Source organism: Lepidochelys olivacea (assembly GCF_965140295.1).
Source record: "Lepidochelys olivacea isolate rLepOli2 genome assembly, chromosome: 1".
Taxonomy (NCBI): domain Eukaryota; kingdom Metazoa; phylum Chordata; order Testudines; family Cheloniidae; genus Lepidochelys; species Lepidochelys olivacea.
In genome coordinates this window covers 75232487-75254039 of record NC_140411.1, presented here as the reverse complement: position 1 = coordinate 75254039, position 21553 = coordinate 75232487, and the positions used below count along the sequence as shown (strand labels likewise).

General features: G+C 42.3%; 1 protein-coding gene across 6 annotated transcripts in view; it reads left to right on the top strand.

The window, feature by feature from the left end:
• Positions 1-21553, top strand: part of PCDH9 (protocadherin 9) — a 915728-nt gene that overhangs the window by 111251 nt on the left and 782924 nt on the right. Inside the window, exon 3 of one of the 6 annotated variants that reach the window (XM_084645266.1) lies at positions 2983-3078. The exons of the other annotated variants lie outside the window; for them this stretch is intronic. Coding sequence (XP_084501392.1) covers positions 2983-3078 — 96 coding nt within the window. The remainder of the gene's footprint in view (positions 1-2982; positions 3079-21553) is intronic. 6 annotated transcript variants of the gene reach the window in all.

Genomic DNA, 21553 nt, shown 5'->3' with positions numbered 1-21553 from the left:
ACATTGGTGAAAGAAAATTCAGAAGCAGAAGAGAGATATGGCCAGTGGGAAAAAGAAGATGACCTTTGCATTTGCCTTTTGGAGAAGAGTAAGCAGTTACCTTATTTGAGCTAGGAAATAGCTAGAGCATACAGTGGTGTGCTGGCTGAAGGAAGGAAAGGCACATTTTGGACAGTGTAAATAAACAGGCAACAGGATTTTAAAACAGCCTGGATGAAATGGAGAATAGGAAAGAGGGGCCAGAGATGACCCCCAGATTGTGAGCCTGTGGGGAGAATATTAATGTTGTTAACAGCAATGAAGAAGTGAGTTCAGTGGACAGGATTTTGCTGGAAGATGCTAAACTCGCATTGTGGTGATGATGAGCTGTCCAAAGAAACAGGATGCAAATGGACAGATAATGGAGAGTGGGTAGCTAGAGAAACTAGACTGGGCAGGTGGCTAAAAGTCAGGGATGGAGAATTAGGCTTTGTCTACATGCAGAAGTTACCCCAGTTTAATTTAAATTATTTAATCTGATTTAGTTAAACTGGTGCAAAAAATTTATACTGCTTTAAGCTTAAGTCAAACCAAGCTAAACATGATTTAAACCAAAATAAGTTTCCACACAGCCTTTCCACTCTTTAATTAAATTGGTTCAAAATCAAATCTTAAGATAAATGGCTGCAATTTTCCTGTGTAGACAAACCCTGAGCCTCAAAGACAAAGAGGTATCTGGGTACCCAGTGAGAAAGAGCATATATAGGGAGAGATGGAATGGGTCAAGGATGGAACTCTGTTCAACTATGACAAGAGAGAAGGACACAAATTGATGACGAATACTCTTCTCTCCCCTAAAGCATACAACGGGGAACTGATCACTGAGGTTAGAGAACAGGGGTAGATTAATACAAAGTTCCTGGATACTTGGAAAGGAATCTTCTAGTCAGATGGGGCCTGGCTGTAACTTGAGTAAGTTAGATTTAGAGTAGTTGGTGCAACACAGCATTCAGCTGGCTGCTGACTGTTTCTGCCTCCCTTGAGAGTAAAGTCAAGGGCTCAAGGGTAGGAGGGAGAGTAAATACTAGTGGGGTTGGAGGACGTGTCTGTCTGGGAGAGCTGAAATTGTGATTGATGTGGGCTCCATTTAAACTTGATCCATCCAATGAAAGGGAAATCCGTAGAGAACAGAGCCACAGTGAGCAAAAGGAGAGGAGGATGAGCCAGTGACCGATTTTCCGACACAGCAGGAAGATCAAGAGCAATGAGAATGGGAAGGCCATTGACTTTGAAAGTTTTTTCAAGGTAGGGATGACAAAGGCTTTTTGGATGAGATGGGTAACTGAGAAAAACTGATGGTAAAGGAAGAGGAAGCAAAAAGAACACTTGAAAGGACTACATGGAGCTAGGAAGGCATAGGCATTGAGGGGAGGAAGAAAGGAGGCCCAAGCTCCCAAGCCCATTATAAATGATTTCTGAAACTAAGGGCTGTGTCTACCTTTGCAAGGATGAGGAATGCATGGATGAGTGTAAAAGGAGCCTGTGTTTCTGACCTATACTCCTTTCTCACTCAGGGCTTGATCCTGTGCCAACTGAAGTCAATGAAAAGAGCTTTCAGTGGAGGATCAGGTTTCACACAGGGGTCAGGAACAATGGTACTCACCTGAGTTCAAGGACCACTCAAGCGTAGCTGCTTCTGTTAGCCTGTCCAGAGAGGGTGGAGAGCAGTAAGAAAGGTGCAGAATGTTTCTGAGTTGAGAACTGTTCTCCGACTTTTTACAGGGCTTTAAAAAGGGCAGTGTTGAATCTTGAGAATCCCACATTTTCCTGCATCTTTGGTAATTGTCCAAGCAGCACTGAAGCAGAATCATCCCTCAATAGAGTAATAGTGGTGCTGCTTGTATTGGCACTGTGATGATAAATGAGAGGAGATCAAAGAAGGAAGTGCTGGTAAGGAGAGAGAGAGAGACAAAAAGGGGAGAGTGGCCATTCCTTACTTTATATACCTTTACAATATTACTGCTTGGTCTTCTCTCCAAAATAAATAGCTGTTATTCTTTCAAATCTCTCTTCATATGGAAATATTCTTGTGCTTCCAGTTATTTTCATTGCCTCTCTGGATTTTTAAAAAAAATTCTTCTTTTTTGAGACAAAGTAACCAGAACTGAACAGAGTATTTAAGGTTCCACAAATCTATCTATCTATATATGTATGTATATACAGGCATTTTTTTCATTATTGTTCTTTAACCATTTTAGTACTCTGAATTTTTCATCCCTTTATTCATTCTGTTCTGTTTCTTTTTTGACTACTTTTATATGCCGAACAGATTTTTTTTAGGTGATAAATCTGAGGAACTGTCCCAGATTGAGGTGAAGTAGAGGAGGTCTTGGAGCAAATTGATAAATTAAACAGTAATAAGTCACCAGGACCAAATGGTATTCATCCAGGAGTTCTGAAGTGTGGAAAATTGCCGGTACAATTATGATGCGTTCTGTGCTTCCTCTTCTTTGGGGTGGGGTGGGGGGTTCAGGACGCAGTTTCCTGCCCCTGAACTAGGGTATCCAATGTCCCACTAGTAACCCAGAGAAGGGTAGTGGAGAGGGAGGGATCCAGGCCCGGCCTCTACTCCGGGTCCCAGCCCAGAGGCCCTAGGGATAGTGGTAAACCACTTGAACTATTCTTCCTTCCCATGGGCTACTTCCCTCTCCTGCTCTTCAGCTTGTGGGGCTTCCTTCCCCCTCTCTCTGCACAAGCTGGGTGTCTCTTTACCTAGGGTCTTGGTCTTCTAGCCAGCCACAGCACTTCTCCAAACTCTCCTCTATTTCAACTCTTCCAAACTGCTCTCTGCTCCAACTCCTCCTGGTCTGATTGAAGCAGGCGTGGGGGGGGGGGAGCGCAGGGGGTATCGTGTCTGGCTTCAGGTGGTCTAATTGTCTTCAGGTGCTTTAATTGGCTTCAGGTGCTTTAATTAGTCTACAGCAAACTTTCTTCCCTCTACAGCGAATAAGGCTCCCTTCTAGTACACTCCTGCTGCCCTCTGGCCATGCTGTATCACTGAAGGAACTCAAATATGGGATTGCAGAACTACTAACTGTGGTATGTAACCTATTGCTTAAATCAGCTTCTGTACCAGATGACTGGTGAATAGCTAATGTGACACTAATTTTAAGAGACACCAGAGGTGATGCTGGCAGTTGTAGTAAAGAACAGAATTATCAGACACATAGGTAAATATGCTATGTTGGGCAAGGGTCAACACATTTTTTGCAAAGGGAAATAATACCTCAACAATCTATTAGAATTCTTTGAGGGTGTCAACAAGCATATGGACAAGAGTAATCCAGTTGGTATATAGTCTTACTCCTGGGGGAATTCTGCGCAAAAAAACCCCAAAATTCTGCACACAATTTTTTAAAATTCTGCAAAATTCTGCACATTTTATTTGTCAAATAAATGTGGAAGCTCCAGCATGGCATTGGGAAGCACAGGCCACTGACTGCACAGAGATGGGAGATCACTGTGCAGCTTCCCCCGGGTCACGGACTCAGGGGTGAGGTTGCACCCACCCAGACACAGCACAAGGACTAGGCCTGCCCCAGAAACACCCAGAGGCCTGCCCCGCCATGCCAAGTGCACCAGGTGTGGGCAGGTAGGCTCAGAAAGGCAGGATCCAAGTATTGAGGGGTGGTGTCTGGGTGTGGGGGAGGATATTGCTTGGTAGGGTGGTCTGGGGGATTCAGTGTTGGCATAGGCACTGACATCATGGGTGATCCGGGGCTGGAGCACCCACAGGGAAAAATTAGTGGGTGCTCTGCACCCACCAGCAGCCAAACTCCCCACCCTGCCTCACCTCCTCCTCCGCCTCCTCCCCTGAGCACGCCGTGTCCCTACTTCTCTGCCTACCTCCCAGTGCTTGCTGCTGCCAAACAGCTGTAGCAAGCTCCAGGAGGGATGGGGGAGAAGTAGGAATGTGGCACACTCAGGGGAGGAGGCGGGGAACAGGTGGGGCTGGGGTGAGAATTTGGGAAAGGTGTCGGAATAGGGGCAGGGAGGGGTGGAGTTGGGGCGGGGACTTTGGGGGAGGGTTGGAATGGGGGCAGGAGGACACAGGGCAGGGTGGAGTCGGGGCAGGGCCTGGGGCAGAGGCGGGTCAAGCACCCACCGGCGCCAACAAAAGTTGGCACCTATGAGTGTTCGGGTCCAGATGCTGGGGGAGCAGGGCTTGGAACAGTGAGGATCTGGGTGCAGTTGACTCATCGGGGTAGTCCAGGTGCAGGGGGAGTGCAGCTTGTCCGGGGGAGGAGGGGCGGGGTTCTGGGTGCGGGGTTGGGGTGAGGCTCAGTGGGAGGCTCTGGGTATAAGGGGGTCTGGATGCACAGGGGTTGGGCAAATGGGGGAGCAGCTCCCTGTACAGTGATCCCTCCCTCTGCAGCTGGAGAGTGATGAGCACAGGAAGCACAAGGGGTGACAGAGTTAGTTTGAAGAGCTTCCTACAGCCGGGAGAGAAATCTGGGGGTGGGTCTGACACAGCCCTGGATGCTGTGCAGGGGAAGAGGAAGTTCTGTCTTCTCCAGCCCAGCTGGGACTAGCAGCTGAGCCTGGCCCAGGGTAGGAGCCACCAGCCGCGTATTCCCCAGTCCTGCCCTCTGCCCCACAGTGATTTCCTTCTCTGCTGACTGCCCTGGCCACCTGAAACATACTGCTGAGGAGGGTTACGTGACCACTCTTGTGGCTTCCCTTTGCTTCCCTGTCCAAAAGTCAATTTTCTGCAGGGAAAGCAAAGAAATCAGTGGGGGGACATAAATTCTGCAGGTGCAGCAGTGCAGAATTCCGCCAGGAGTATAATAGTGTACTTGGACTTTCAGAAACCCTTTGACAAGGTTCTATATCAAAGGCTTGTAAGCAAAGTGGGTAGTCATGGAATAAGATGGAAGGTCCTCTCATGGATCAACAACTGTTTAAAAGACAGGAAACAAAGGGGAGGAATAAATGGTCAGATTTCACAGTGGAGAATGGAAAAAAGCAGGATCCCTCAAGATCTGTACTGGGACCAGTGCTGTTCAACATATTAATAAGTGATCTGGAAAAGGAGGTAAACTGTGAGGTGGCAAAGTCTGCAGATGGTACAAAATCACTCCAGATAGTTAACTCCATTCTTATGTTCTTAATACCACTGAGTAGTTTCAGTTAATTTAGAACCTACATAAGTATAAAAGTAGTTCACATGATTTCTTCCCATGTGTATTACCTCACTCTTGTCTACACTGAATTTTATCTTCTATTGTGTTTCTTAATCACCTAGCCTTGTTCAGTCTTTCTGAAGTTACTCCCAGTCTTCTAAAATCTTGATTAACCTGCATCAGTTTGAATGTGAGTTTTAAAGATCCTATTAATAAATTAAATGGTTTATAATTTTTGTTTTGTTTTGAGAATGGCAAAGTAGTATCAAAGGTTCATTCAAAATACAAAAGTTCAGCAGAGGTGCCATAAGCAGTTCTGTCTCTTGTAGCTTATGGGAAATGAAATACAGTGAAAATACCCATTCATAACGAGAAAATGTAAAGTCAAATAGGCCCCAAGTTTTTAATATTTAATTTTCTGCATTATAAAGCAGACTCTTCTTCTCTGCCTCCCCATAAAGGCAGAAATGGATAGGATTAATTAAACATTAAATCATAATTCTTCCTAAAAGAAAAGTTCTTGCTGGTCACATTTGATATAATTTATTCCCAAGGTGATCTTTCCCACATTTGATTTTTTCCCCCATCTTTGGTTTAAAAATAATTTATAATAAGGAAATAAGCATTGTGCTATCCTATTATTCCTTTATCTTTTTCCTGGGGGAAAAAGGGTATTATTTAGTAAATTTTTCTTTAATTAAATACATGATTTGCAGACTGATTCCATAGTGGAAATGTTTTATTAGATTCAGTTCAGCCATTGATTTGGAAATGGGTACAGACAGTCATTCTGTGGAAGTAGGTTTCAGAGTAGCAGCCGTGTTAGTCTGTATCCGTAAAAAGAAAAAGAGTACTTGTGGCACCTTAGAGACTAACACATTTATTTGAGCATAAGCTTTCGTGAGCTACAGCTCACTTCATCGGATGCACACAGTGGAAAATATAGTGGGGAGATTTTATATACACAGAGAACACGAAACAATGGGTGTTACCATACAGACTGTAACAAGAGTGATCAGGAAAGGATATTACCAGCAGGAGAGCGAGGGGGGAGAAGGGGGAACCTTTTGTAGAGATAATCAAGGTGGGCCATTTCCATCGCTTTACAAGAACAGTAGGAGGGGAAATAAACAAGGGGAACTAGTTTTACTTTGTGTAATGACACATCCACTCCCAGTCTTTATTCAAGCCTAAGTTAATTGTATCCAGTTTGCAAATTAATTCCAATTCAGCAGTCCCTTTTTGAAGTTTATTTGTTAAAGAATTGCCACTTTTAGGTCTGTAATGGAGTGACCAAAGAGACTGAAGTGTTCTCCAACTGGTTTTTGAATGTTATAATTCTTGATGTCTGATTTGTGTCCATTTATTCTTTTACGTAGAGACTGTCCAGTTTGGCCAATGTACATGGCAGAGGGGCATTGCTGGCACATGATGGCATATATCACATTGATAGATGTGCAGGTGAACGAGCCTCTGATAGTGTGGCTGATGTGATTAGCCCCTCTGATGGTGTCCCCTGAATAGATATGTGGACACAGTTGGCGATGGGCTTTGTTGCAAGGATAGGTTCCTTGGTTAGTGTTTTTGTTGTGTGGTGTGTGGTTGCTGGTGAGTATTTGCTTCAGGTTGGGGGCCTGTCTGTAAGCAAGGACTGGCCTGTCTCCCAAGATCTGTGAGAGTGATGGGTCATCTTTCAGGATAGGTTGTAGATCCTTGATGATGCGTTGGAGAGGTTTGAGTTGGGGGCTGAAGGTGATGGCTAGTGGCTTTCTGTCCACTGTATGCATCTGATGAAGTGAGCTGTAGCTCACAAAAGCTTATGCTCTAATAAATTTGTTAGTCTCTAAGATGCCACAAGTACTCCTTTTCTTTTTACAGAAAGAGACTAACAGATACAGACTACACGGTTAGGTTAGTAGGTAGGTTACTGGGTTCCTAAGCCCTAGGGAAGGAGCAGATTACTCTCTAGACCAGTGGTTTTCAAACTGTGTGTCATGACCCAGTACTGGGTTGCGGAATGTAAGGCACTGGGTTGCAGTGGCTATGGTCAGCACCGCCAACTGGGCCATTAAAAGTCCTGTTGGTGGTGCTGCCCGGCTAAGGCAGGCTCGTCCTTACCTGTTCTGACACCACATTGCACCCTGGAAGCAGCCAGCAGCAGGTCCAGCTCCTAGGCCACGGGGCTCCACACGCTGCCCCTGCCCTGAGCACCGGCTTCCCGACAAATGGGAGCTGTGGGAGAGATGCCCACGGGCGAGAGCTGCGCAGAGCGGCTGGCGCACTTCTGCCTAGGAGCTGGACCTGCTGCTGGCCACTGACCAGGAGTCTCCCAAGGTAAGCCCGCACCCCAACTCCACGCCCCAATCCCCAGCCCTGAGCCCCCCAAACCCCTCATCCCTGGCCTCATCCCACAGCCTGCACCCCCCAGCTGAGATCCCTGACCTCCTCCCGCACCCCAGCCCCCTGACCAAACCCAGAGCTCCTTCCCACACCCTGAACCCCTCATTCCCAGCCCTCACCCTGCAGCCCTCATCCCCGCACCACAACCCTCTGCCCCAGCCCTGAGCCCCTCCCACACCCCAAACCCCTCATCTCCAGCTTCATTGGGTCATGGGAATCAACAATTTTCTTCAACTGGGTCACCAGAAAAAAAGTTTGAAAACCACTGCTCTAGACTGTTTGCCTTCTAGAGAAGGGAAGGAAGCCAAAGGAAGAGCCACTCCCACTTTTAGCTAATCATATGCAATGTCAAGATGGTGCTATTTCCTTCATTGGCGTATTGCAATGGGCTGGTAGGATAAGGGAAAAAGAAACATTTGAAGGGAAAATGTTAAACTTGGATGGAGCAAAACTGTTGACTAAAAACGAAAAAAATATACAACATATATATATATATAATCGCTGCTATCCTACAGTCTCTTGAATAGTATAAATATAAATCATAATTACTTTAATGATGGAGCATAAATGTTTGAAACTGCAAACATGCTTATCATGAACTTACTGTATTCTTTTAATCTTCAATCTCTTGCTCTGTTATTTGCTATGTGATGACATATCATGTGTGCTCCTCAGGTCTATCAAAAAAAAAAAAGCTGCACAGGTATTCCAGTTGACAATATAAACATAGCAGCAGAGATGATAAATCATGATTAATGCCATGTTTCCACAAATTATCCTCACAGAACTGTAAAATTAAAAAAAGGTTCATTGCAGTTTGTGATATGGGCACGTCCAAAAGGAAAATTAGTTGCCCTCAGTCAGCTAGAAAGCAGTAGATTGGTCAGTGTCGCTCTTAATTTTGAGAACATACATAACTATAGCAGACAGGCTAAAAATTTACTTACTCATGGCCCTTTGTGAAAATGCAGAGGAGTTCTATAAATCACTAAGCTCAGCATTAGTCAGTCCCTTTTGAACAATATCTAGAATCTCCAGCACTTCTCATCCTTCTCACAGTGGTACATTGTTTCAGCCTATGTATGCCATGGCACCTGTGGAATCCTAAGGAAATTCAAGAGAGGAAGAGAGAGACCTCCCACTGTTCAGTTATATAGAACCTCTGACTGACAACAAGTATCTATCAACTATCTCCTCTTTCTAAATTGTAACCAAAAGAGGAATTGACAATAAATGATGGACGCTTGGGATGTAAATGTTAGTGGCAGAGGTAGTGGAAAGGAGAGAGTAGCCCACTGAGTGCTATGAATAAGAAAATTCCATCTAAGGGAGATCATTGTGGCTCTCAACTGCCATAATTTTGATTAACCTTGCTGTGTTTCAGCACAGGGTCATTCTATCCTGTTGATACCCTTCCTTTGAGATGTCAGTCACATTTCAATAACTTTCAGTATGGGCTTGTAAGGTCTCTTCATTGACTTTGAATGAGGCAGGTTGCTTATGAATGCAGCTTGAAGTGTCACTCACATATTCTTGCATTGCATTATCTTTGATTGGCGTGTCTGGAGTTCTGGAAAAAATTCAGAATATCCAACTGCCCCTGTTTTGGCAGTGCAGTCCCTCCACTTTTTATTTTTTTTAATGTCTTCCACTCTTATGAAGATAATGAGTTTTGATAGTGCTTCATTTCAATGTTAAAAAAGCATAGAAGAGAGTTAACTTGAAGGTGTAGCTTCTCAGGTCTTCTGTTTGTCTGAAGTTAAGTTCCCCACAAGCCTGCAGGGCTACAGTTCCACTAATGGAATGCATTAGCTGTCACATGCCAAGTCAGTACAACAACAACCTAATTACTGTGATGAGAATTCCTATGTGATCTTCTCCTTGGCAAAAGAAGAATCGTTAACAGGATCATATAGTATTTAGTTTGGTCTAAAAATATGATGCGTTAATGTTAATAGAGAAAAACAAGTCCAAGAAAGGGCCTAAACGTGACTCCCACTAATTTTAGCCTTCATGGTAGATTTTTGGCTGCCTTGCATGGTTTCATAGGGTTAAGCCCAAAGCAGGTTGAATGAGGTAAACCCATTTCTAGTTTTGCAGTTGTTATGATTAGCAACAGACTCCATAGTTGTTTTTGTGGAAGTTTCATTGTGCAGCGAATGTGTGTCCCAGGACAGTGGTTGTTCTAAGGCAGTATTATTCAGTAATCGGATTTACAATATAGTGTTCCAGTTGTAATCCAAGAGTTGTTCCATTAATTTTAAACAAAATAAATATTTCTCTGACACAGCTACTTGAGGTTTATCATCTAATTTTGAGGAGTGCCCTAGCTCACATAAACAGACATTTTCCCTCTTCCAGTGTTAGCAGAAAATGCAAGAGTTTGTGGTGAAGGAGTGGGGAACTGTATAATGTAAAATACTTCATCTCACTCAGAGGCAGAAAAATAAATAAGAGGAGTTTCTGTTCTTTTAGCTACTGTGGTAACTTCTCTGCTCAATGTGAAGGAAAGAAAGGAGTATATTATTGTAAGTAGCTGAAGCCTAGGAGTGAAAAACCAAAGTAAAATCCCTATTATAAGCTTAGTCCTGTAAAACCAGAGAAAGGAGAAGACATTATGAAGTCCATTAGGGAGCTTACTTTTCTAATCTAACTAAGGTGGGAGTCTTCAGATACTGTGCTGGGGTGTGTCAGTACAGCCTCCTAAGAACTATACATAAATACTGTTGATGGAGTTGCCGTTAACTTACAGTGCCGCTAACTTTGAACTAATCAGTTAACGTCTGTGTGCCTCAGTTTCCCCACTAATTAGATCTACCACGCAGGAGTTTTGTGAGTCTTGTTTAACTATTGTTTGTGAAAGCTTTGAGATCCTCAGCTAAAAATGCACATAACTGCAAATTTTTCCAGTATTAGCCAAGACAAAGATTTCTCTGATTGTAAACAGTAGCTTCTTCCTCTGACACGTTTCTTATTTTCCTGGTGAATGCTATATTTTATTTGCAGCAACTAATGGTATTAGAATTAACCTCAATATATTTTCTTTGTGTTTTTTTGAAAAATAAAGGGCCTACACTGAAAAAAACAAAACAAAATCCAAACCAGTCCTGAGATATGTGTGCAATTGCGTATGTGCATTGGCTTGCCGGTTATCATGATTATATATGAAGACGGAACGGTTGCATTCATAAATGGCTGGATGCCTAGCTAGCAATTATCATATGTTATCTCATACAATCACAGTAATTTCATGTGAATCTGAGACCTCTTTTTTAATTAATGAAAAGTCCCAATATAGTACTATCACCTTTACCTGAGTGTTTCTTTAAGTCAGCTTATATGTGGCTTCTGCTATGTGAGAAATAAATTTTAAATTATAATGAAAGTTTTCTGGCTAGATAATAACATTATGAGCCTCATTAGTATGAGAGTCATTAGGAAGCTCAAGAAGTATCTTTTTTTAAAATGTACTGAAAACCATTGATATACTGACCTCATTCTCCATTCACCTGTCTTGAAAACTAACGGAGCTGTAAAAAGAAAATGTGTATTTCCCAGTGGAAAATCAAGAGTAAAAGACAGAGCTGTGACATGACTTCAGACAGTGCATTGTGAGGGTCATTGTCTAGTTGCTGAGAAGCATATAAATGTCACTAGAACTGATTGTGGGAGCCCTTTTATGTAAAATCATAGGTCATATTTAACCAGCATAATCTAATGTGTAATGAAAGCCTCATGAGAGGGGAAGAAAATCTAGATTTACATACTGAGCTCTGGGTAGGAACTGTTATTAGCATTCTCTTAATTGTTCAGCATTCTCTCCAGATAGAGCTATTATTTCCCCTAGAGCCTTACACTTGGAATCATAGAATCTTGTCTGAAGAATCAGAGGAGATACGAACAGGTAGGAGAAAGATGGAAGTAGGCATTTAGTCGTCCCCACTCCCAATGCTGTTCATTCCTTACAGTGCTATATTTTCTAGTACCTTGTTCAATCCTGTTTTAAATGTCCCCAGTCATGTGGCTCCAACCACTTCTGTGGGGAGATTGCTTCACAATCTAACAGACCTGGCATCGTTAGGAAATGTTTCATGATATCCTGCCTAAGGACTCTACTGTGTTTTTTACAGTAGGACTTCAGTAATGGGGCAGTGGAGCTGTACTGCACAGTGGCAGTGGGAAGAACGTTTGAGTTACTCGTATTTGAAAAATAGCTTGTGCAATAGCTATTTTCATAATTCATTTTACTGCATATCTTGTACATACACAAATTCCCATTGATTGTGTTAGGAAATTAGGTACTTAGGAGAGTTGGAATTTGACCTATGATGTTTCCATTGTTGTATTGTTAGTATAGTTCACGTGGATAGAAACTAGGAAATGCAAACTTCTGTTATCATACAGTGTTCTTACACTATGTATTTAGCAGACTATGAGAGTTTGTCCTACTTACTGTTCTGCTACCAGGACAGACTTTTAATTAAAAGGAAAGTTAGCTATTTTTGAACCTCCCATTCTCCCTTACACAGAAAAGGCTAACCTAAATAGAAGCTCCATACTACCGAAGAAGAAATCAAGACAAGTTAAAACTGTATTAAGCTTGTGTTAATTTTCCTCCCTGTGGGTCTGGAAGGGTTAGTAGCCGGAGGGGACTGCTTGATGTCCTGCTTTATAATCCCATTTCTGGCCAACCTTTTTCAGCTATATGGCACTCGTGGAAACTTCTCTATGGAAGGGCTTCAGCAGGGTAGATTCAAAAGCCAAGGGGAATTGACCCAAGACCACCACATCACCTTACATGTGTGTCTTCTCCAGAGTCCAGGCACCTAATTAGTGGAGCTATGCCTGCACGGCTTCACTAATTAGGAGAGTGGCCCTTCATTCTCTTGCGTGCAAACTATCCGTGGACCACCAGAATGGAGTGGTCCACGGACCACAGTTTGAGAACCTCTGGTGTAAACATTATCCTACAAATCTTTGTGCTTAAATTCAGTGTTATAAACCACCTGCTACTGCAGAGGAACTGTTTTAAATCCCTAAGAACAACCAAATTAATAATTATATGATGCATGCCAGGTCATGTTGCTCTTTCCTGACTAAATAAACTAATTTAAATATGTTGCTTGTACTACATTTGGATTCTGCCCCTAGTAAATTGTGGTGACATCCAGAAAATTACTCATTAGGAAAAGGTATTTAGAAAAAATGAGCTGTAGTTTGAAGGAGCAAATGTGCTATGAATCTCAATTTTTATGAGTTTGATGTAATTTCTGTTGTCGGTTCTGGTCCATCTTGCCCGGAACATTTCTTCTTAACTGGGTTGCTGAACAACATGTTTCTCCACATAGCAAGGGACTTTGAAGAAGTCTGCTCCCCTTGGCTTTAAAGTTTAAATAAAAAAAAACACATTTTCCTCACTAGAAAAGTCTTTCTGAAACAAAAGAAGAAATGCTGAGGACCCATTTTTAATGAAAAACTGTTAAACATAACAAAGATCCAGTGTACCATATGGCAATTATGCCAAAAGATTGAATTTATTATCAAATAAAACTGTTGGCTTGTAAATTTCACAGTTTCCTCTTTTCGCAACCAGTGTGTTTTTAGAGGTTTTCTGTAGGGTTAGTTGCCAGACTTCTGCAAAAACAACAGTTTGTCCTTGTCACAGGAGGTGTTAGGAAATCAAATCCAACTGAAGCAGCGAATGAAATTACAGATTAGTTCTGTCCCAGCTGCATGACATGTGCCAAAAGCTGATTTTCCATAAAGAAATGTAAGGCAATGAACATAAAATTCTATTTGCTCTATTATGAGAAGGTTTTCCCCTGTTATGGTCTTTTATAATTTTCTCTGATACTTAATCTTTCTGAAAAATCCCAGTTCATTCTCACCATAGTTAAAGGTGATTCAAGTGTCTTTCTTGAAAGGTTTTCTTATAAAAATTTTAGTTGGATTACTAAACAGCTCCAGTGAAAAATGTTGAGCCAGATTCTCAGATGGTAAAAATCAGCATAACTGGATCATTTTACATCAGCTGCAGATCTGGGCTGTTGTGCATTTGTGGAATAATGTTCTTTTTCTAACAATATATTGTAGACTCTGGAGTATTTTAACCATTCGTGTTACAGAATTTTCTTCAGAAATTTTCTCCAGCATCTTCTGGTCTGAGGGAGTCGCCCAGGGAATACTTGTATTCTTTCTAGTTCTGAGAATGATTTCTAATCTTTTTTTAAACATAGCTGACAGTTTTATGACACCTATCCCCTTTTTAATCTATGATCTTAATTAGGTCACATTAAGGAAAGTGCTTCCTCTCTTCTCCCCCGCCCACTGCCCTGTGTAGCCATTCATCTATGAAAGTGGAAGTTGATATTATTGCCTCAGATAAGATATGCTCTCTGAAGTTTAGAGTCTCTGAGGCAGTTAACAAGTGTAATTTCATAGCATGCATACTTAGACAACATTCCTTGAGAGCTTTCAATGTAGCTTGCATTCACACCATAAAATTATACTTTCTTATGCAGCCATTTGTCGAACGAACTTTAAATGAGTGATCAGTGATGCTTATTACATTCAAATTCTATTGCCAGAAAGTGTGTGTAGGGGGCTCAGAGATGTGAGACCCCCTCATTTTCACTTGGGTATGAAGTGCGAGTTTCACAATTAAACTGGCAAAGAGCCTTGAGGCGTGAAAGGGAATCCTTCAGTAAGGACAATGGTGCTTTTCTTTGGCAGTAGGAAAAGATACAAGAGAACAGAATTAAGCTCTCTACTCCTGCATTGAATGGCTTAATTCAGCTTTGCTCGTTCACCGGTATTTTACTCCTATGCATGGCATGGGGAGGAATACAAGAAAACTAGTCCACAGAAGCCCTCTTCACAAAGACAGCTCACTTATCTATAACCTGTCAAATTTGCCACTAATTACTGTCAGCATAATAAACCTTCTACAAATGTGTCCAGACACTTTGTTCTTTAGATCACTTTCATTATTGGAGGACATCTTTAAATCTCTCCCACTCTTTCATTCCCCTTCTAATTTGCCTTCTTTGGCATCTAATGTAAGAGAAATAGGATAATATGAAGTTGTGAATAATGTTTTGGGCGAGTTCATGTTGATATAGAATTTCCCTGAGAGGAACATTAATAATGGGTTGGCACAACATGTTTGCTATGGTGGGTTTGATGCCTTGATTGCATTTCCTTGGTGCATTCATTGTTGCTTTGGGGAACGTTTGGATGTTGGGTTCAATGGACCATATAATTTTGAATTAACCTCTTTTTTTCCTAATCATGACTATACTGGTTTTTACAGCCTGTTCTTCCTTGGTTCTTTTTTAAGAGGCGGGAGAACAAGAGATGTTCAAGTATTTAAGATTCTGAGATAGGTATGGAGTAAGAGAAATATTCATAAGGAAACTTTGTTTCAAAAGAATTTCTTCGGTTTCTTTTCCCATAAGAATTCCCCACATTGTTTCTACCATAAAATATTCACTGCAGTCCCCAGGAGTGAAGGATGAAAACCATTAGTATTACATTCAGATGTGGTAGTTTCAGTTATATATCCCTGTGTTTGGTGAACGCTTATGATGAATTTGAGAGGCTCCCCTGGATGATTTTCAAGAGTCTTATTAAACACTATCAGGAGCCCTATTTTAGATAAATGCATCATTTTCCTGGAAGTTCTAATTAAATAATGTAATTTACAAGATGGAGATTAGAGAGAGAGAGAGAGGCTTTCCTTGATTCGTGGTTGCTATGTTCAAGGAATATTCTGGTTGTAAGGAACTATTTAGTCAACTAGAAATTTTGCTTTGGGGGTCATGCATCAGAGAATCAATCTGAACTTTGCACTGTTTCCAAAACTTAAAATGCTTATTATTTGTGTGTGTGTGTGTGTGTGAGGGTGGCAGTGAGGGGGATGGGGGAAAGAGGTGGAGGAGAGAGGGAAAGGGAGTGGTGGTGATTGAGTTTCTTCATCACTGCATTGGTGTCAGAGTGGCAGCAAAGACAGGATATCCCTGGCAGGAGAGAGCATAAGTAGTATTATAGATAGTGAACATGTACTAGGGCAATGAAGGAGTCACGTTGGGACAGGACAGGGAATTAGCAAACTTTGTTTCAAAATAACAGGATTTGTATGTAACATAATAATAATTGACATTTGTAAAGTTACTTCCATCTGAGATTCTCAGAGCATTTTTCTAACATTAACTATGCCTTACAACAGGGATCTGCAACCTTTGGCACGCGGCCAGCACATCCCTCAGCCCGTGCCACTTCCCGCAGCCCCCATTGGCCTGGAGCGGCGAACCGTAGCCAGTGGGAGCTGTGATCGGCCAAACCTGCGGACGCGGCAGGTAAAACAAACCACCCCGGCCTGCCAGGGGGCTTACCCTGGTGGGCTGCGGGCCACAGGTTGCCGATCCCGCCTTACAAAAGCCATGTGCATTAGGTACAGTTACACTCATATTATAGATGGTAAACTCGGGCACAAAGGTTAAAGAGACACTATCGGTTTAAAAATTATACATTTTTGAGAACACACAGATTTCTTTACCGACTGTTGGTACCACTTGGTTTATTATAATGGAAAGAATTTTAAAAAATAAATTTATTTTTCATCATTTAGGCTCAGCTATGTGTTTATTCTGTCCGTTTACTCTATTTGAATAACAAAAATGAAAATGAAGAGTTTAACATTAGGTAGTTTAATTCACTGGCAGACATACACTAGCACAGAGGTGGGCAAACTACGGCCTGCGGGCCACATCCGGCCCGTAGGACCGTCCTGCCTGTCCCTTGAGCTCCCTGCCAGGGAGACTAGCCCCCAGCCCCTCCCCTGTTGTCCCCCCTCCCCCACAGCCACGCCGCCGTGCAGGGAGCACTCTGGGCAGCGCAGCAGCATGTCTGGCTTCAGCTGGGCAGCGTGTCTGTCAGACATGCTGCTCTGAGTGGCATGGTAAGGGGGCCGGGGCCAGGGAGCGGGGGGGATTGGATAGGGGCAGGGGGTTCAGGGAGGGGTCGGTCAGGGTACAAGGAGCAGGGTGGTTGAATGGGTCGGGGATTCTGAGGGGTGCAGTCAGCGGCTGGGGAGTGGGAGGGGCGGATGGGGGTGGGGGGCCAGGCTGTGTGGGGAGGCACAGCCTTCCCTACCCAGCCCTCCATACAGTTTTGCAACCCCAATGTTGCCCTCAGTCCAAAAAGTTTGCCCACCCCTACACTAGCACCAGACTGCAATATTTAGGTTGAAATACTACAAGGGAATCTTTGAAACCACATGAGCTTTTAATTGAATTAAAAAAAAAAAAACCTGACAAAATATGTTTAATAGTTAATCTTGTCATTTATTTTAAGCAGATCTAAGTTTAAGGTGTTCGGGGGGAGAGAATTAATCTAATAGCAAGTCAGTGGAAAACTCTGAGTCTTCTCATCTAAGCACGAAACATGATTGTGGAAGTTTAATAATGCTATGTTTGTAATTTACAGCTTTGCAAGTGCAATGAAGGCAGTGGGTGTCTTTCCATTGACTTCAATGGGCTTTGGATTAGAACCAAAATTAGGATTGATGAAGTAAACCTTTGGAACATTCTATCTGTGTCTCTGGCTTGCACTAAATAACTTAGGGTAGATTTGTTTGCACTTGGAAATGGTTTAACTGAACTGGTGTTGTCCACAGCTTAGTTCTTAGTCAGGACAGGGATGAACCGTGATCATCACCAGTTCAGCAAAATCATTTCAACAATCAGTAGTCAATAATTTGTTTGATTTCTAGTGTAGATACGGTTTAAGAGCAGTGCTGCTGAAATCCAAGTCTGTTCTCTCTTTGTTCAATTCACTCCAGTAAGCAAATAGGACTTGCTTTTTTTCCCCTAAAGCTGAGTTTCTTGCTAAAATTTCCCACCATTTTTACTACTGTTTCAGCTGCATTGTTGATGGGATGCAATAATGTAGGCAAGACTCTGGGAAAGCTCTGGCATTTTAGTGACCATGGGCTTGTTTTTTTTTCTGAAATGCCCAGCACTCGTAACTCTAAGTGATGTCAGTGGGAGTTGTGGGTGCTCAGCTCTGTTGAAAATCAGGCTCCATGTCATCTAACCACATATGCAGCAGGGATTTTGGCCAATGTTATCTCTTCCACTATTGCTACCGCCACTGGACCTGAACCATTGATAGTAAAATTGGGAGATTTCAACAATTTCCTGGTATTGACAAGGCCTACGTGATTGTACTACCATGAGACAAAGTATGCACAGTTGTGATATCAGAAGATCAAACAGTTTGGTTACAGAAAAGCAAATAGAAGGTGCTCAGCTTGGTACCATATGGAACAAAAGTAATTACTGAGGATGAAAGGCAAAGCAAGGCAATTAGCATGCTTGTTGTTTGTCAACGAGTAACCTTCAGTATCTTAAAATGTTGCAGTTCAAGTTTCATGACAGGGTTGTGGGAATTCATCAGAAATGGTGATTTCAAAGTCTGATTATTTAAAATGTATTGTAGTGACAAATGCAATGGAAACCTATTCATAGGCTTGCTCTATACTCAATTGCTTCTTTTAACATATTCATTTATCAGATATTTGACTAGGAGGAACACAGCCTCACGTTATATTGATGTAAATTGGTGCAGAACAAAATACATTCATCTTTTAGGATTGCACATGCAGCAAAGCAGCTGATCACTTCTATATTTCATATACTAGGTATTTATTTCATAAGTATTGCACATGTGTGAATTTATTTTTCTTGGAAATGTATTTTTGTATTATTTTCGAGTGCCAATTTTTGATAATAAATGTAATGAAGCTGTGATACACAGGAAAGAGCCTGATCTTAATCTCCTGGCTCCTGCCATATGACTTGTGTCAAACTTATAGAAGCTTATACCTCTGTCACATGGAAGGACATTAAGTTATGATGAGTGTGCTTTACAGCATGTTTTCACATGTACTGTAGCTTTACTACAGCAACTCTGATTTACTGAATGCTACTTCTAGTTAAGTCATATAGTTCTTCCACTAGTTCTCCTGTCAAGAGGCTGCTGGACCACCAAGTGAGGAAACCTGGGGTGGGGGTTAGAACCTAGTACAGATCCTTATACTACTTCTAGAGGTGGACCAAAGTAAGAACATTTCTCGTTACTTGTTCCTCAGCTTAGCTGCATGTCTAATATGTAAAGGTGTGTCTGGGACTGTCTTTTACTTTGTCAACCCCCTTTTTTTTCTTACCAAAAATTAAAAAAAAAATGTCTAAGAAGCTTGCCATGATACTTACATCAGAAATTTCAAATGTGCCAAGTTTTGGAGGCATGGAAATTTCAAGCTCGAAGGGAATTGTACAAGATGATTTTTTGAATCCTCATAATGTACAAAAAGCAAAACAGAGAGCACTCAAAAACTGCACAAAATGCATTGGTAAAACACATATGTTATGACTAAACTGGTTAAAAATTTCCTTAAACATGAACTCTACTTTTCTGGGGTCAATAATTCAGGAATATATTTTACAATCATTCATGGAAAAATAGCTCTCAAAAACCTCAGGGAAAAAGTAATTAACCCCTGTGATGGGTTTTGTCACAGGGACCCCCTTGGGACTGTCACCTGATATGCTGAGACTACCTCTGAGCCTGTTTTCCTTGGCAGCTTGGGACCCCAGAACCCTGCCTGGTCAAGCCAGATACACTAATCTGCTGCAACACAGACCCAGGGTCTGACCCATGCCACCAAAGCTGCAGACTTAACTGAAAATGGCTTAGCAAGTGCTCCTGTCTCTAGCACCCAGACACCCAGCTCCCAATGGAATCCAAACCCCAAATAAATCTGTTTTACTCTATATAAAGCTTATACAGGGCAAACTCATAAATTGTCTACCCTCTATAACACTGATAGAGAGATATGCACAGCTGTTTGCTCACCCAGGTATTAATTACTTTGGGTTAATTAATAAACAAAAGTGATTTTATTAAGTATCAAAAGTAGGATTTAAGTGGTTCCAAGTAATAACAGACAGAATAAAGTAAGTTACCAAGCAAAATAAAACAAAACACGAAGTCTAAGCCTAATACATTAAGAAACTGATTACAAATGAAATCTCACCCCCAGAGATGTTCCAATTATCTTCTTTCACAGACTGGACTCTTTCCTAGTCTGGGTGCAGCAATCACTCAGACACCCGAAGTTACTGTTCTTTGTTCCAGTTTCTTTCAGGCATCTATTTGGGGTGGAGATGCCATCTCTTAAGCCAGCTGAGGACAAAATGGAGAGGCTTCCAGGGCCTTTTATATTCTCTCTCTTGTGGGTGGAAACCCCTTTGTTCTTCTGTGCAAAGTCACAGCAACAAGATGGAGTTTGTAGCCACCAGGGCAAGTCACATCTCCATGAAAGATTCAGCTTTTTGCAGGTCGATGCCATTGTTTACATGTTAGTTTGAACATTTCCAGGAAAGCTCAAATGTGGATTAGCGTCTCCCAAAGTCCATTGTCAGTTAAGTGTTTCTTGTTAGGACTATTCTCAGTGAGTGCCCATTCTCAAAAAGCTGACCAAGTGCTTCACTGAGGCTACTTAAAATCAAACACATTGAGATACAAGTACATAGCCAATATTAATAACTTCAAATACAAAAATGATACACACATACAGACAGCATAACCATAACGAGCAAATTACAACCTTTCTATAGACACCTTACTTGACCTTCTTTGTACAAGATTAGGTGCAACTATAGGACCTTGGTTACAACAATGATCTATATGGTTACAGTTCATGTCAGTAATGTCACATACCCCCATATATCCATACATTTATATCTATAATAACGATAATTATAAAAAAAGAAGACAGACAAGGACATATATTAAGCTTTGATCTGAATTTGTGTTGGTTTAGACCAGTGGTGGGCAAACTTTTTGGCTTGAGGGCCACATCAGGGAATAGAAATTGTATGGCGGGCCATAAATGCTCACAACATTGGGGTTGGGGCGCAGAAGGGGGTGAGAGCTCTGGTTGGATGTGCGGGCTCTGGAGTGGGGCTGTGGATGAGGATTTTGGGGTGTAGGAGGGTGCTCTGGGATGGGACGGAGGGATTCAGAGGGGGATCAGGGCTGGGGCAGGGGTGTGGGAAGGGGTGCAGGTTCCAGCTGGGGGTACGGGCTCTGGGGTGGGGTTGGGGATGAGAGGTTTGTGGTGCAGGAGGGTGCTCCATGCTGGGATCGAGGGGTTTGAAGAGCGGGAGGGGGATCAGGGCTGGGGTAGGGGGTTGGGGCATGGGGAGAGGCTCAAGGATGCAGGCTCCGAGCGGCGCTTACCTCAAGTGGCTCCTGGAAGCAGTGGCATGTCCCTTCTCTGGCTTCTATTCATGGAGCGGCCTCCGATCTTTGAAGCGGGTCCATGCCGTGGCTTCCAGGAGCCGCGTGGTGCGGCCCCCGACCTGGTGCCCCAGCTGGAGCTCACGGACCGGCTTAAAATGGCTCGCAGGCCGTTGTTTGCCTGCCCCTGGTTTAGACAGAGCCTTAACATCACTTCATGGTATTGTTTTGTTTATAATATATTAATCAGAGTGATTTTTACTGTACTAGAGAATACTTCATTCCAGATAATATACTGTTTTGGAAGGTATATGTACTAGAGTGTTTCCATGTAAAAATTCACCTTATCAGTAGGCCTGTATTCTTTCCTGTAACTTGCAATCCTAAAAATAAATAATTTTTAGCATTGGCACTTTTGAGGTGCCCTTTTGAGCTTAAGAATGGTTTCCATTCATATTATCTCTTACATACATTTTTCTGACGTGTGGCTCATTATCACAGTATTTTCATTTGCATGCAAGTATGTTTTTCAAAGCACCAGCTTTTGTACCCTTTTTTAGTTCCATAGCTCCATTTCCTAGATTTATTTCTGAGAGCAGCATTCAAAGCAGCACTGTCAGCCTTAAAAATACCATATTTCAATCAGTTTTGCTTTGAAATTCGAATCTGATTTAGTCTCCATTTTG